The sequence below is a fragment of the Cricetulus griseus genome, chromosome 7, assembly GCF_003668045.3.
Source record: "Cricetulus griseus strain 17A/GY chromosome 7, alternate assembly CriGri-PICRH-1.0, whole genome shotgun sequence".
Classification (NCBI taxonomy): domain Eukaryota; kingdom Metazoa; phylum Chordata; class Mammalia; order Rodentia; family Cricetidae; genus Cricetulus; species Cricetulus griseus.
In genome coordinates, this window is record NC_048600.1 from 133,534,425 (window position 1) to 133,550,077 (window position 15,653).

General features: G+C 49.4%; 2 protein-coding genes across 2 annotated transcripts in view; both read right to left on the reverse strand.

Moving 5' to 3' along the window:
* Positions 1 to 595: 595 nt before the first annotated feature.
* On the reverse strand, positions 596 to 2,679 carry LOC100751701 (secreted and transmembrane protein 1b-like). The gene is made up of 3 exons (XM_035448181.1): positions 2,586 to 2,679; positions 1,436 to 1,747; positions 596 to 843 (listed from the first exon to the last, which is right to left on the reverse strand). Exons 1-3 carry the CDS (start codon positions 2,677 to 2,679, stop codon positions 596 to 598), a joined length of 654 nt encoding a protein of 217 aa, XP_035304072.1.
* Positions 2,680 to 12,371: 9,692 nt separating this feature from the next.
* Positions 12,372 to 15,653, reverse strand: part of LOC100751987 (secreted and transmembrane protein 1A-like) — a 6,889-nt gene continuing 3,607 nt past the window's right edge. The window contains exons 4-6 of the mRNA XM_035448182.1: positions 15,233 to 15,404; positions 13,000 to 13,076; positions 12,372 to 12,484 (exon numbers count right to left, since the gene is read on the reverse strand). Of these exons, the coding sequence (XP_035304073.1) occupies positions 12,372 to 12,484; positions 13,000 to 13,076; positions 15,233 to 15,404 (362 nt within the window). The remainder of the gene's footprint in view (positions 12,485 to 12,999; positions 13,077 to 15,232; positions 15,405 to 15,653) is intronic.

The following is a 15,653-nucleotide window of genomic DNA, read 5'->3' on the forward strand; positions in this document are numbered from 1 at the left end:
CATGGTGCTGGCCTTGCTCTGGGCTCTCCAAGCATAGGAATCAACTCTTCAGGGGGCTCCCCACAGGTTCCAGTCACTCATGAGACTCCCTCATCTGGAGAAAGAGGGAGACGGAGAGGGGGGAAGAAAGGAAAGGAGACAGTAAGGAATGGAGGGGAAGAGAGAGAGAGGCAGGGGGAGAGGTTGCTCGAGAGCCTGGATTGGGTCTGTGTGAGGTTCAGATACTCTGGTACAACCATGTAGAGATCCCACCAGCACAGACAGCTTACACAAATAAGCAGGTACACCACACACACTTGGGATGCTCTGAAATACTTTGATGCCCCCCCCCAGATCCCAACAAAGTTATGTTTTTTGTACAGGAGGGCATCCTGAATAAAAAAAAAGAATGACAATTCTGCTGAAATGCAAATTTCCTCTGGAGTCCTGGGAGGACCCTGAAGATCTGCTCTCAGAGTCAAAGTGAGGGCTTGGGGACCAAGGATTCTTGTGAGCCTGTCTCAAGTCAACCATAGCCAGCAGAGGTTCTTTGTACTCTGCTGTCTGGAACTAATAAGGCCCCTTGAGTACCTTTTGGGGCACACCTTGGGAGATCTTAGGGCAGTGCCAGGTAGGGACTATGAGGAGACCCAGGACTCAGACCAGGCCCTGGGACTTCATATCTGTGGTGCTTCCGGGAACCATAGTGCTTGTACCAGGCAAATGCAATGATTCCTATGATGACGACCACGACAATGATGATGATGATGATGATCATGACAATGGTGACATCTGTGTGCACTGCAGGTGGGGGCTCAGCAATGACCTGCAAGCTCTCGGGCTCCTGGTCCTCAGTGTCTGGGTCTGGAGCAGGGAAGTAAATGAGAATTGGCTTGCATAATTCATTCATTCTAGCGCTGCTCACTTCACCCCCGCACCCCTCCCACCCCTCAACACTCCCTTCGTGGACTCCTATATGGGCAGGAAAGGGTTGTGGAGGAGGCTAGGAGGGGGCTATGGTGGGGCTCCAGGAATAGTGACCATGTTGCCAGAGTGGGGGAAATGTGAAGATCCTGTACTTTTGGAATCAGAGTACATGAACTGTTTCCAGCCTCCAGTCCCTTCCTGGTCTTGGGGCTCTGCCAGAGACAAATGACCAGGTTTGGGCACGGCAGCCCTGGTGTGCCTCCAGGTTAGAGTAGAGGGAATTCTGCTGTCACCCCCAATCTCCTAGGGCCTCAGATGACTATGGTAGATTGAACTGGTTTTAAGGACCAGAGGGAGTGGAGCCTGGAGGGAGTAGGCAGGAAGGGGGGGGTGAGGAGGGCATTGGTCTCGACACACAGGGTCCTTGTTTGTGTGTAGAAGCAGATGGAATCCAGAGCTCAGTTGTGAGGGGCTCCTCCCTGCTCCTTCCTCCCCTGCTCACCAACTCTCTTCCCAGCCTGAAGCTCACCAGTAACATTCAGGACGATGAACTGGTCTGGTGGTCTCTGGTTTCCATTCAGCCTCCACACGTACTGCCCTGCGTGAATGTCCTGCACGTCTGTGATCACCAGGTAGGCCTGGCCTCCTTGAATCTGAAGCTGCCAGGAATCATTAAAGTAGTTTCCTGGAGGCTTTGTGTTAAAGATGGTACTGGTCTTTCCATTGGCAGTCAGCCCAATGGTGACATCTCTGAAGGTGTTGGAGATGTTACAGGCCATCACCACGCGGTTGCCTCTGGGTGCAGACACTTCTGATTCAGTGCATGTGGGGTTGTCCCAGGCTGTGTAGAGAACCCAGTCTTTACTTTGCAGCTGAGGCATGGTCTTTAATTCCCTACCAATGCCCCGGTAGTGATCCCAGAACTATTAGTGCTCCACTGTCAGCAATCATCAGGGGTACATGGCTCAACCTTCTGTAGCCCATACTTCAACCATACTGGGTCTATAAAGCCAAGGTCACTACCTGGGCCTGACCTTAGACTGACCATGCCGCCATTGATGGGGGAAGTCCTTTTGTGTATATGTTCATCTTTTTTTTTTTTTTTTTAAAGATTTTATTTTTATTATGTATACAACATTCTGCTTCCATGTATATCTGTACACCAGAAGAGGGCACCAGATCTCATAATGGATGGTTGTGAACCACCATGTAGTTGCTGGGAATTGAACTCAGGACCTCTGGAAGAGCAGTCGGTGCTCTTAACCTCTGAGCCATCTCTCCAGCCCGTTTATGTTCATCTTATTGGTTGATAAATAAAGCACTGTGGGCCAACAGGGAAGCAAGATAGGTGGGGCTAGGAGTCGAGGAGGATTCTGGGAAATGTAGTAAAGAGGAGAGTCTCCATGTGATCCTGTGAAGAGGACACGTGCCACTGGCACCCTCGATAAGTCTTTATAAAATATACAGATTAATGGTTATGGTTGATACTTAAGACAGAGCTAGCAAATAAGAAATCCTAGTCACTGGCCAGCAGCACTGTAACTAATATTAATCTCAGTGTGTTATTTGGGGGCCTTACCGTGGCGGCAGAACTTAGGTGGCTGGCACAAAGAGTTATTGTTATACACCATATCTAGCCTTGAGGCCATCCACTTGAGAGATGTAAAACCCAGACTTACTTTGTGTATGGGCATTCAGGGAGGCAGCCAGGAGAAGGAGGGTCCAGAGAATTCTGGGACATGGGCCAGTGGATGTTACAGAGTAGGCCACCATGGCTCATTCATTGAATGGGCCACAGGAAACAATTGTTCTGGTCAGCAGTTTTTTGTACACTACCTAGAGGAAGGAAAAAGAAGAGGTCAGAAGTCCCCAAAGCTGCCTCAGAGGCCCATAAAGACAGCACCAGTCTGAGAAGGGCTGTGCATCCTAGGGTCCTTGAGCTCCTCCTGGGTACTCCTCCACAGATTCCTGAGCCTGTGAGGGGCCCCAGGCACCAATGCACCACTTTCCTGCCGTCCTTACATTTGCTAAGGAGTGTGGGGCTGGCTGAGGGAAAGCAATGGGCAGATAGATGAAGCCAGGAGTGAGGAGCATTTGCTGGCTGTTCTGCACACTTCCTTCTTAGAGCTGTATAGTTAGCCAGGCAAACTGCTTGGGTTGTACTTTGTACAGTAACAGGGTCATGTTTACGGTTTTGTCCCATTGGCTTGCCCTATGCACTAAGTGGCCTCTGTTTGGTGCATAGTGCCTGAGGTCTCAGAGCTGTCTTGTCACCAGTGCCTGCTCTCCCCACATCATGCCCGTCCTTCACTTGCTCAGTCATCATCCTTGCACTGAGCACCATGGCTTATAGGATGTGGTCTGTGAGTCCAACAATGGCTGTCTCGTGCCAGAGAGGCCAAGAATCTGACAATTATTCAGTCCACTAGGCTGGACATCTCAGCTCTCATGGTCTGGTGCTGAAGGCCTGCAGGATTGCTGCTGGTCTTTAGTCTATGTTGAACTCCTGTAGAGGTTAGGTCCTAACACTGGTGAAGGAGTGAACACAGAAGCAACCAGACAGACGAAACTTCCAGTGAGGGTGAGGGCAAGCAGGCAAAAATCCAAGCTTCCTTCTTCCATTCCTCTTGTCTGCACGGCCACCAGAAGGTGCTACCCGTGTTTGGGGTGGTTCTTCTTGCTTCAAATAATCCGATCAAGGGAATTCCACACAGATGTTCCCAGAAGCTTGTGTTTTAGTTGGTCAGTGATGTGGTCAAGTTGACAACCAGGATTAGCCACCACAATAACTCATGCCAGAAAAGGTGAGACGTTGTTCAGATCTGCACCCATCTGCCAACCAGCCTTCCCAGTGCCTTCCTGCTTAAACCCTGAGTTCTGCCTACTTGCCCCATCACATATTACTTTTGTACTATTCTTCTTCTTCCTCTTCTTCTTCCTCTTCTTCTTCCTCTTCTTCTTCTTCTTCTTCTTCTTCTTCTTCTTCTTCTTCTTCTTCTTCTTCGCTTTTTTAGAGACAGGGTTTCTCTGTGGCTTTGGAGGCTGTCCTGGAACTAGCTCTTGTAAACCAGGCTGTTCTCAAACTCACAGAGATCCGCCTGCCTCTGTCTCCCGCATGCTGGGATTAAAGGCGTGTGCTGCTACCAACACCACCTGGCTGTACTATATACTTCTAAAGCACAGGCAAGCTTTTCATTTCTTCTGTTTAACATATGACAGGCCGCACCCCAGAGTCAACTAACTGACTGTCTTATGGTGGAGGCAACTTCTGATCCCTGGACACACAGGCTGCAGCACACACTATCCTTCACAGCCTCAGCGTGTAGTCCCAGCACAAGACTGAGGCCCCTCTGCACATACTCCCCACCAGTGCAGCCTCAGGGGTATGTGTGGGTCCGGGTCAAAGGGCCCCTGGGAGGTTGACTGGCAATAAAGGAAAGGAGAAGGGTTGGCAAAATATTGATACTTCCTGTTAGGGAACTTGTCTTCCAGAGAGCTCCAAACACAACATGACCTGACTCCTACTTATAGTTTACTGCCTCCTTTGCAGAATATTATAAACTGTCTCCTGACTCCTCCTGGCATCATAAACATGTGCACATGCATACACATATATGTACACATACATGCGTGCATGTACATACACACAAATACTATGCTGTGGGAGAATGAGACAGCAGAGGCGAACCTCTAACAACCCCGACGATGTCACTAACTCTGTGTTTCCCGCAGGCCTGGTATGTGCTATGCACACAGTAGGTACTCCAACAAGTGCATCTAGACCCACTCAGATGTAAGAAGGGTAAGTGTCCCCACCCAGCCTCTTCTGAAGCCTTACTTGACATGGACATGGCTCACAGATTTGTTCTTTGGGACATCAGCCAGTAGCCCTTAGGGAAGATTTGATCAGTGCTCCATGGGAGGCCTGGTCCTTATTCCTGGGCTGGAGCTAGGCTGGTCAAAGGTCAATCTTAGTCCTCATCTGGACCCAGTGACATGGGAAGTTAGCAGCCTCAGCCAAAAGAGTGTTTACGTGATGTCTACTGATTCACAGCTGAACTTAAGATAGGGACACCCATGGAAAGTGAAAGACAGAAGCTGGGCTGTGGGAGTTAGGTCCAGCAGTCCTGGGAGTCTGTGCCCGTCAACCCTGGAGACTCAGCTCTCTGGGGGAGGCAGGAAGCTCTCAGCTGGCACACGTGTGTTGAGGACTTTCATTTTCTACAAGAGTCTCCCTTTTGCTCTCGGGAAGCCTCTGAGATATTCTGCCATACCTCACACCCCCAAGTCCTGATTTCCACACAGTGTTTCACCTGAATCACTGTTTGAAACTCCCTTCCTGTTACCCCCTCACTTCAGGAATCAGACATCTGTGAAGTCCCCTTCAGAATGTCACTGTGTATGAAACACCACAAAACATTCGTATTGGAAGGCATGTTGGCCCTGAGGGTACCCCAATCCCTTGAAAAGCTGGAACTGACACCCTCATGATGGCCTCCACAGGGAACTCTTTGCTTGTCAAGAGTGTTGCTCGGGTTCCAGGCTTCTCTCTCCCATGGCTCAAAGCCAAGGCCATTCTCCAGCCTCAGACCCTGGTCATCCAGTAATGTTTCATGCTCACCATGAGGTCATCACAGTGGGAGCCCCAGATGGTTCTGAAATCCAGCTAGGGGAGTCCATGGTCACACCTGTCTTTTACTCTGAGGTACCTTTGTTTGGGGTGGTGCTGTGGTGGCTTTTGTCACGTCCCTGTGGTGCTGGCCAGGCACCAGAGACAGTTGGGTGTCTAAGTGAAAACCACAGTGTAGTGACAGCAGACCAAGACCCCTCTCCAGAAGGACTGAGGCCCTAGGGCCAGCTTCTTGTTCTGGCCTAGCTGAAGCTGGGCAGGTTACCCTGGCCTTGAGGTGGTTTTTGGCTTGCACTATGCCATGTGGTCTGAGGTTGGCCATCAGAGAACAGGCAACTATAGATCCTAACCCTAACCCTCAGGACACCTCTCAGCTCCCAAAGGAGAATTGTCCTATTGTTCCTGGAACTGGAAGCCCACCCCCTCTTTTCGGGAGCCTAACGTTGCCTCTCCTAGGGACCCAGCTAGAAATGGATTCAGGAACAAGTCAAAGGGGGTAGGAGAGACATGTCAATCTAATAGTCTTGCCCTCTCTGAGCCCTGGGCCCCTTGAGGCAGGGGAATTCTGTCCTCCCCAGGACACTGAGCAACATTAAGCTCTATGCCTTTGTTTCTTGTGGACTTTGGACCTTCAGGCTGAGAATCACAGGTGGATGTTCTCTTTGCACTAAGTCAGGTGAATCCTTGGTGCTCTAAGAGTCCTAGGTGCCCTTTCACCTTCTAATTGTGCATATTCTGTCCTTTGTTCCTTGTCAGTGACAGGACCAGCCCTGGCTGCCTGAGATCCTAGCCTCAGCTCAGCACAGAGAGTGGAATCCAGATGTCAGTGATCAGGCCCTTTTGGGTTCTGAGAGGCAGCACACACAGCAGACTGGGCCGCGTGCCTCCTGTCTGGCCTGGGACTATGCCACCTCGGCACCCTGCATCTCTTTTTCTGAGAAAGAGTAGAAAGATGGGGAAATAAGGGAGACATGGGAAAGAAAAGGAGCCCGAATGAAGCCGCTTGTTAGATGAGAATCAAGAATTCCAGCATGGTTAGTATTTCTTTCTTGAGAGATTACTTATATAGAGACAACATTCCTTTATATAAGATACTTTCAAATAAAATAAATTAATTGGCTGTGATGATACACACTTTTAATTCCAATAACTGTGACACGGAGGCAGGCAAAAGCAGGCAAATTCTGTGAGTTCAGAGCCAGTTTGGATTCCAAAACAAGGTCTAGGCCAGCTAGGGCTACACAGGGAGACTCTGCCTCAAAAAAAAAAAAAAAAAAAAAAAAAAAAAAGGTTGAAATAGCAATGACCATGCCTAAGGCCTGAGCATATATGAACTAAAGTATGCCCTTACTCATCTCCCTGACATTTTCTGGAACCCAAACAAACAAGACTATCACCTTCCATTTACAATAACGGTACTCTACCTTCTTGAATGTGTGGTCCAGAATTTACTTTATCAATTACAATCCTGTCTAGTGTCCTCAGAAGTATCCTTGCGTTGTCATTTAATTTTTTAAAAACAAGATGTGTTGGGCTGGAGAGATGGCTCAGAGGTTAAGAGCACTGACTGTTCTTCCAGAGGACCTGAGTTCAATTCCCAGCAACCACATGGTAGCTCACAACTGCCTTAAATGAGATCTGCAGCAGTCAGAAGACTATATACATAATAAATAATAAAATCTTTTAAAAAAACAAGATGTGTTTATTTATTTATTTATTTGGTATGTAAGTATTTTTGCCTACATGTATGTGAACCACACGCATGCCTGGTGCCCTCAGAGGTCAGAGAAGGGCATCTGTCCCTTGGAACTGGAGTTATGGACAGTGGTGAGCAGCCATATGGGTACCAGGAATTGAAGCTGGATCCTCTGCAAAAGCAGTAAATTCTCTTAACCTCTGAGCTCTTGCTCCAGCCTCATCATTTAAATGTCTTAGTAACCCTTTGAAGGCAATAACACATCAAAATCCTACACTTGACTATTTTAAACACAAAGAAGTGTGCTTCTCCTTTGAGAGACTCACACCCACACTCCTGGGTGTGTCTCACTCTCCCTGAGTTCCTTTCTCCCTGTTAACCCCAAATCAATCTATGCTAATAATGTGCTTTTAGGGCTGGTGAAGTGGTTCAGCAGGTAAAGACAGTTGCCCCAAAACTGTGACCACTGGGGATCTATCCCCAGAAACCTTGTAAAGACATAAGGAAAAACCAGACTCAACAAAGTTGCCCTCTGACCCCTGCATCTGTGCACACAAACATACCCGCACCCATACACACACCCACACGCCCACACACCAATTTTTAGTGTCTTTTCCGGGTGTGGTTGTATCTGCCTTTAATCTCAGATCTCTGGAAGGAGAGGAGCCAGAAAAATGGGAAAAAAAAGAAAGGGCCATCTGCTCAGCCAGCACAGGCATTAGCCTCCTTGCAGTGGAGTGGGGCAGGTGGTGGGCTACCTTAGAGAGGGTGAGGCCAGTGAGGGAGAAGCTGGCACTGTCCCCCTCTCTGGCCTCTGCTTTGTCTGTAGTCTCAGATTCCAGCCACCTTAGACCCTGGGAACCTCTAGAGTTCTTCCAACTATAACAGGACCTCTTTACCTAGGACAACAAAATAAGCAGAAGCAGGGTGAGCCCGGCAGCCGTCTCCTTTACTCTCCAGTTTCCTATTCAACTTTGCACGTAGGCATGGCAGTTACTCTCGGAGCATCCCTAACTCTAAACCCATTGCAGCTGGGGAAACAAAGATAGAGTCACTGAGGCATCTGCCTGCTCCTGCCCACCAAGGTGCACGAAAAGTCTCCAGCCATTGTTCTCAAAGTGCAGTGGCCCAGGGTTCCAGGACAGCATTCACTTCTTGGGAGCCTCATTATCCCTCAAGCAACAAGGACTTCTTGGCAACACAGTACTCAATCAGAACTGAGACAGCGACCAACCAGACCACACCGTGACCAGGACTTCTTACTTATGTAGACCCTTCCTCTTCCTCTATTTAAGCCCAAAGCTCAGTTACCACCTGAAAGATGGGTTGACAGACTTCGGTGCTATCCTTGCCTAAGGACCGTGTTGGTTAAGTTCCCTTCCTGTACTTTTGTTTGTTTTCTTAGGGGGTGAGCAGCAGAACCCACATGTTGGAATCCCTAGCTGGAATCTGTTTCAGGACTCAGGTTACACAGGCGGCATGGAGTGTCACCTTTCTGACACCCTCTTCCCAATGCCTTTGCAATTAATACCTCACTGAATCCCCTGACGGGTCTGTCGTCCTGACCCGTTTCTAGCGGATGTGAGCACTGAGCCAGAAAGGGGTCAGGAGCAGATTCGACCCCCTTTGTAGCGTGGCCTTCAGCTCAGGGTTGGGCTGGAAGTTATATGCATGGAGCCTCAAGAATTTTGGAGTAGCAAGAAAGTCACAAGAGGAGCCTCCAGCCCCACAACCAGAAGTTGGCTTCTACTTAGATTAAGATAAGAACAAAACAACAGCATACGCAGTGTCCCTGACAAACATGACAGAGATCCCGATTCTGAGTGGCCAGCGGCAGAAGTTCACTATACAGCCACCCTGCCCCATATGCACCAGGTCCCTCTTCTGTAGACCTGGGCATTTGCCTGCCCCGGCTTCCTGATTTCACAGTCAGGGCGCCATTCTCCTCTTCCCATTCAGTACACACCGAAGAATCCAGCTGCTGCCTCTGCCCCTCCTGGAGCTCAGTGTGAGGCACCTGGAGAGACGGATCTCCTCTGTTCCCGGGGTCCAAGGCACCTGAGCAAGTACCTCAGTCTCACCTTTACTCTGGCAAATCCTTGAAGCAAGAGGCAGCCAGTGAAGTGAGGGTCCCAGGGAGGCTGCGGCCAGGGACACCCTGTCTGTGGGTTTCATCCTCATATACTCCTTAGAGCCCCAAACCCTCTGGGCACCACCGTTCCCTCCAGTCCTCACCTGTGTACATGCTCAGCCTGCTTCTCTGGTTGGACTCTTGATTTCATCCAGCCCAGAAGTCTGAGAGAAGGCGTTCCAAGTACCGCCCACTTGTATACTTGGTCTGGCCTCACCTGAGAAGAAAAAAAACTCTGGAAAGCATGTGACTTTCAGGAAGTACCCTGAGTACACATAACAGTGCCAGAAGTTTCTTAACGACTCCCTCATTAATACATTTTAATCAGAAGTCCTGCATTAGCTACTCATCTTAGCATCACAGGAGGAGGAGGGTCCAGGCTTTTTCTAGAAGAGTCCTGGCTGGGGCCAATATTTGATTCAGGGCTCAGGGGCTGCTCCTTTAGGAAAACTGGGTGCATTTGTTTCCCTGCATGGGACAGCACAGGCGTGACCACTCTGGGCAAGCACATAGGGAAAGGCAGGAACTTTAGGATTGAGGTAAGGAAGGCAGGAGCCTAGTGATCCACACTGGACACAGTCCGTGGATTCCATACTCACGGGGTATCCAGATACCTCTAGTGCCTACCCATGTTGCAGAGAGGGTCAAATAACCATGATCTCTTGATCCCTCCTGGCAGGGCCTTGGCTGACAGAGCAGAGGTAGGGGTCCTTGGTATGGTGGGGCAAGAAGTCTTGGAGGGCAGATGAAGATTTCCTGTGTCTCATTAACACCTTTCATGCAAAAGTGAAACTAGTTTGTTTGTTTTGAAACTGCAAGACCAGGGTAAGAACATTCCAAGTCACCATGTCCAGTAACAGTCAGAACTCAGTGTCAATGTCCACAGGTGATGTGTGCTCAGCCTTCTGGAGTTTCTGTGTGCACAAATACACTTTGATCAGGCATGTCTCCTCCAGTGTGTATGAAGTTCTCCTGTGTCTCACAGATGACACAGCTGCTGTGTCCCACCTGGCTCCACTAGGAGTAACCCTCTGCCTGTTCCCGTCTCTTATCCATGGGGTTTTCAGAGGCTCATGTTCCAAGGTCATTCTCGGTTTCTTCAGTAGGATTTGCAAAGAGTTCAGGAATGCTAGGTGTTTATCTCCTGTTGTCCCCTGAGCCTTAATCCTATTTTTAATTAAGTGTGTGTGTGTGTGTGTGTGTGTGTGTGTGAGAGAGAGAGAGAGAGAGAGAGAGAGAGAGAGAGAGAGAGAGAGGACAACTTCAAGTGTCCTATCTTAGGCACTGTCCACATTTCTGAAACAGGGTCTCTCATTGGCCTGGATTTCACCAAGTATGTTAGATTGGCTGGCCAGTAAGCCCCAGGGATCCTCCTGTCTCTACCTTCTCAGTGCTGGGATTACAACTGTGCACACTATACTCAGCTAGCATATTTATTTATTTATTTATTTATTTATTTTTTGAAACAGGGTTTCTCTGTGGCTTTGGAGGCTGTCCTGGAACTAGCTCTTGTAGACCAGGTTGGTCTTGAACTCACAGAGAGCCACCTGTCTCTGCCTCCCGAGTGCTGGGATTAAAGGTGTGTGCTACCACCACCCGGCTCTCTCTCTCTCTCTCTCTCTCTCTTTTTTTTTTTAAGAACTCAGCTTTTTTTTTTTTTTAAGAATTTATTTATTTATTATGTATACAACATTCTGCTTCCATGTATATCTGCACACCAGAAGAGGGCATCAGGTCTCATAACAGATGGTTGTGAGCCACCATGTGGTTGCTGGGAATTGAACTCAGGACCTCTGGAAGAGCAGTCAGTGCTCCTAACCTCTGAGCCATCTCTCCAGCCCCACACTCAGCTTTTTATTTTATTTTTTAAATGGGTTCTGGGGATCAAACTTGGGTCCTTATGTTTGTAAAGCAATCACTTTACCAACTGAGACATCTCTCCAATCTGTCCCTTTGTCTTTCATGTTTATTGGGGCTGCATGCATGGTTCCATGGTCTCATACAGGGTCATCTGTAGATAGGGCTCATATCTTTGTGTGTTCTCTTCTTGGGACATCGAGTTCTATAGGTGTCTCCGTATCCGGGTGGCCGATGGCATGGGTTACTCACTATGCTATTTGGACTGACTTGAGCCATGATCGATGGGGTAAAGGGTGTGGCGAAGCCTTGGGAATGGAGCAGGAGGAAAGATGAGGACCCAGGGTGGAGGGAAGGCTCGGATTGCAGCTGAGGTCCCTGCTGTCAGGAGCTTGGTCTTCAGGGACATTTGCCTCTGGGGTCTGACTTATGTGCCTACATCTGCACCATCAACTGAATTAAAAGACTGGTCTGACTGAAGGAAGACCTGGCCCTGGCCCTGAAGAAGAGACCCCAGGCTGTGACTGCTGCAGGAGCACAGCAGAAGCAGTTCGTTGGGACCAATAGGTAGCCAGGAGACACCATAAGAGTGGCCTTTCTCCTAGGAAGAGAGTGACAGGCTTATGTCCAGACCCAAGGTCAAAGACCCTGATGGCCGTGATCTCCCAGGACAGCAGGACAAGGAAGACTTCCCAGGAGTCTCCTGTAAGCTTTCACGCTAATGACAGCGTCGGTGTGTGTCACTGTGCAGGGTGATCTCATGGCGCCTGCAGAGACAATGCATGTTCACATCATACAGGAACGCACGTCCCAGAGCACACTCCTGCCTGCGTGACAGAGTTACTCCCTGTGCTGGTGGTGAGTTTGAGGTCCTATGACATGGACAGCAGTACAGTGTACGTGCAGATGAGTTTCTTGGGACTGGCTTCCCACTTTGTGAGGACAAATCTGTTTGCAGGCAGCATCTGGCCGGGTGGCCTTTGAAGGTCCCTATAAGAATTCTATGCCCCAAAGGACTTTTCTCTTTGGCTTTGATGACTGAGAAAACCAGGGCAGGGGAGCACTTTTTGAGTGGCACTCACGCAATCCCCAGAAGATAAAATCTGAAAAGATAGAAGCCACAGAGAAGGGAGCCCAATTGAAGCCCCGACTCAGTTTTCTTCTAGGCTTCCTGCAGCTGCAGGGACCTCATGGACTTTGAAGTTTCCCCTTCTCAGCAGAGGTTCAGAACTTTTGATGGAACTTCCTGCATCAGCACAGTTTGCTGTATAGGAAAAGCATGACGTGCTTCAGAGGCTAAGACACTCAGGGCCTGAGCTGTAAGCTTGCCCAGTGTAAGAGGGGCCGGGGAGCCGATGGACAAGACCTGTGATCCTGACTCTTCTCTGTCAACGTGAATGCATTTAGAATCACTGTGGAATCACACCTCTCCAGATGTGTTTGACTGTTTCCAGAAAAGTTTAACGGAGGAGGATGTGGGCAGCACCATCCCGTGGGCTGGGGTTGGCGTTGATGTTGCACAGAAAAGAGACAGCAGGCTGAGCACCAGTGTTCGGTTTTCTGCTTCCTGTCTGTGAACACAGTGCTTCCAGCTGCGTCATTCACATGTCTGCCACATGTCTTCCTCCCCACTACAATAGACTATATGCTCAAACTTAACCAAAATCAGTCTTCCTTCCCTAAGCTGCTTGTATCAGGAATTTTGTTCCAACAACAAGAAAAGTAACTAACACGTGGCTCCAAACCAAGACCGCATTGAAGTGCTATGGGTCACCTCACTTTTCTCTGAGAAGCACAGGTCCTTCGGCGTCTGGGCACAGGCTGCAGCCTCAGAGACACTGTGGGGCGGGCTGGCTCTGGAGGCCACAGGCACCAAGAGCATTCCTGGCCTCCGGTTTCCTTCAGGCACCGGCGTGTGAGGTTTCCTGTAGATTTTCATGTTTTTGACTAACGGTTGTATTTCCCTGCCGACCTGATGATCTCTTCGTTGAATTATTTATTTATTTAAAGATTAGCATCCAGGAGGATTTTCTAGAGTGTGGCCTACTTAGTGGTCGATGAAATGGCTCAGAAAGTAAGAGCATTTGCCTGATGACCTGAGGTCGATCCCTAAAACCTATGTAAAAACCAGATGTGGAGGCATGTCTCTGTAATCCCAGTCTCTTAGGAAGAGGTAGGAAGTAGAGACTGGAGAATTGTGTGTTTGCTCACGGGCTGTCGAGGCTGGAATATACAGCACAGCAGCAGAATCAAGAGAGATCAGCCTCAAAACATGGTAAAGACAAGAGCTGACTCCCAAAAGTTATCCTCTGCCCTCTATATATGCATCCCGGCATGTCCATACCCACACTCACACAACAACAATGGTAATAAAATAATTAATAATAATAATAAAGTATGGAATTTCTATGAAAAACTCCTTTTTTAATCTATATGTAAGGAAAAACAGCATTGTAACCAAGACAAAAGGTCAGAAAAGAACAGTCGGTTATGGATACGAATCAGAGAGTTGGGGCTGGGGGTCTGCTGAAGAGAGGCCCACGGGAGTCCCAGGGCTGACTGTCTTCCCCAGGAGAGCACTGCCTGTCAGCAAGCACCTACGCCTTCCATAGACCCCTGTCCTGAGGGCACTCGGCTTTCCAGTGCAGGAGTGGGGCAATGGTTCATCTCACACTTCTTATCTTCCTATTTGGCCCCTGGAACTTGACATCTGGGTTTCTCAAACTTGTTACTATTGTCAGAAAGCAAGTGTGTAGGGCCGGGCCTTGGTGGCACACACCTTTAATCCCAGCACTTGGGAGGCCGAGGCAGGCGAATGTCTGTGAGATCGAGACCAGCCTGGTCTACAAGAGTGAGTTCCAGGACAACCTCCAAAGCCACAGAGAAACCCTGCCTCGATCCCCCCCCCAAAAGAAAGCAGATGTGTGCCCAAGTTCTACTTGATGAAGATCTTGGTGCAGTCCTAGGCTTGCTCTGGAGATCTGTGGGTAGCAGAGAGATGCTGACCTCAGGGGCTCAGCAGAAGCAAAGGAGCCCAGGCCACTGAAGGAGGCAGAGGGTGGAGATGCTGAGGGCAAGGACTGTGCAGATGGGAAATTCCCCAATTTTGGTAAGAGTTGAGGGGCAGATCAGATGACTGAAGACCATAGTCTGGAGGCTGTCCTCCTGTTGATGTGACTATGCCCAAACTGTTTTCCAGAGTCCAATGTCCTTCTTCAGTGAGTCACTGTCCCCTCCTCTGCATAGAACCAAGGGTTACATCACCCCTGGGGAAAAGTCTTCTGTGCCCATCAAACATGAACAGTCTTCTACTCTGCCAAACATGGGATAATGGCTCCATGGTGTTGGGTTTCCAGACGGTCATAGTGGCCGCCAAGGGCTAAGAACATGACAAGCCCATGCTGGTGGCCTTTCTCTGTTATCAGCTCTCCAGGCAGCTACTCCAGCTTCCACTGGCCCACAGACTTAGAGCCTCCTTAATTAGACAGGGAGAGATGAAAGGAGAGGGGGGAGGGTGAATGCCTGCACTCAGACCTGTGTTCAGATAGGCACAGACCACCCATCATCTTATATACTGCATACATGAATGGCCAGCCAGCTATGCTGAGAACACCCACCTCAGTCTTACACTCTTTATCCCAGTGGAACCTGGGTCTAAGCCCATGGTGGGCTTATTTCCGGGGCATCATAGGTCTGAAACACCCTGATCAGAAACCACAGGCTCCCTCCTAAACACAAGTTCCCAAGAGTCCCGAGAGAATCCTGAAGACTATAGACTCCATGCTGCTCTCCAAGGTGTCCAAGTGTCAGAATAAAGCCTTGAGGACAGGTGATCCTCGCAGACCCAATTCAGGGCCTATATTCTTAGCTATGGAAGACTTAAAGCATTTTTGCAGTGGGGCCTGCTGTCTTGGTCCTGTGTGGCCTCCATAGTCCCCCTGAGCCCCCGTTGTGGCAAAACTCAGGGCACACCCCAAGGAGGTATGGAGCAAGAATCTCAGGAAGACCCCACCTGTGCCTCAAGTCAGGTACCACGGCATGAATCCACTGGGACTTCAAAGAACGGTGGTGCCTGTGGCAGATTAGGGCGCCGATTCCTGTGAGTCCCAAGATCAAGATGACAGCGACCACGACTCCCACAAGGGTATCAGGCCTGGCTCTCTGCTGAAAGTGCTTGACTGGATCTGAAGTGGGTCAGGAGGAGACAGGGATGACGCTTACCACACTGGTTCTTTACTACCTCATCCCTCCCTGGTTCACAGTCCTATTCTTCCCATTGTTTGCCACCTGCTGACCCCACAGCCTCCTGGGCAGTGACACCCAGTGGGCATGTACAGGAAGGGCTAAGGGTGAACAGTCCCAGGTGGTCAGCACTTGGCTTCACAGCATCAGGAGCAACTAGAGTGCTAAGAAGCCTGGGGACAGGTTATGAC

Coding starts and splice junctions, on each gene's coding strand:
- LOC100751701 (XM_035448181.1), bottom strand. CDS start 2,679: ATGGTGGCCTACTCTGTAACATCCACTGGCCCATGTCCCAGAATTCTC. Junction 1,748..2,585: donor CCTGAATGCCCATACACAAA/GTAAGTCTGGGT, acceptor TTCTCTACACAG/CCTGGGACAACCCCACATGC. Junction 844..1,435: donor CATCGTCCTGAATGTTACTG/GTGAGCTTCAGG, acceptor TCCCTGCTCCAG/ACCCAGACACTGAGGACCAG.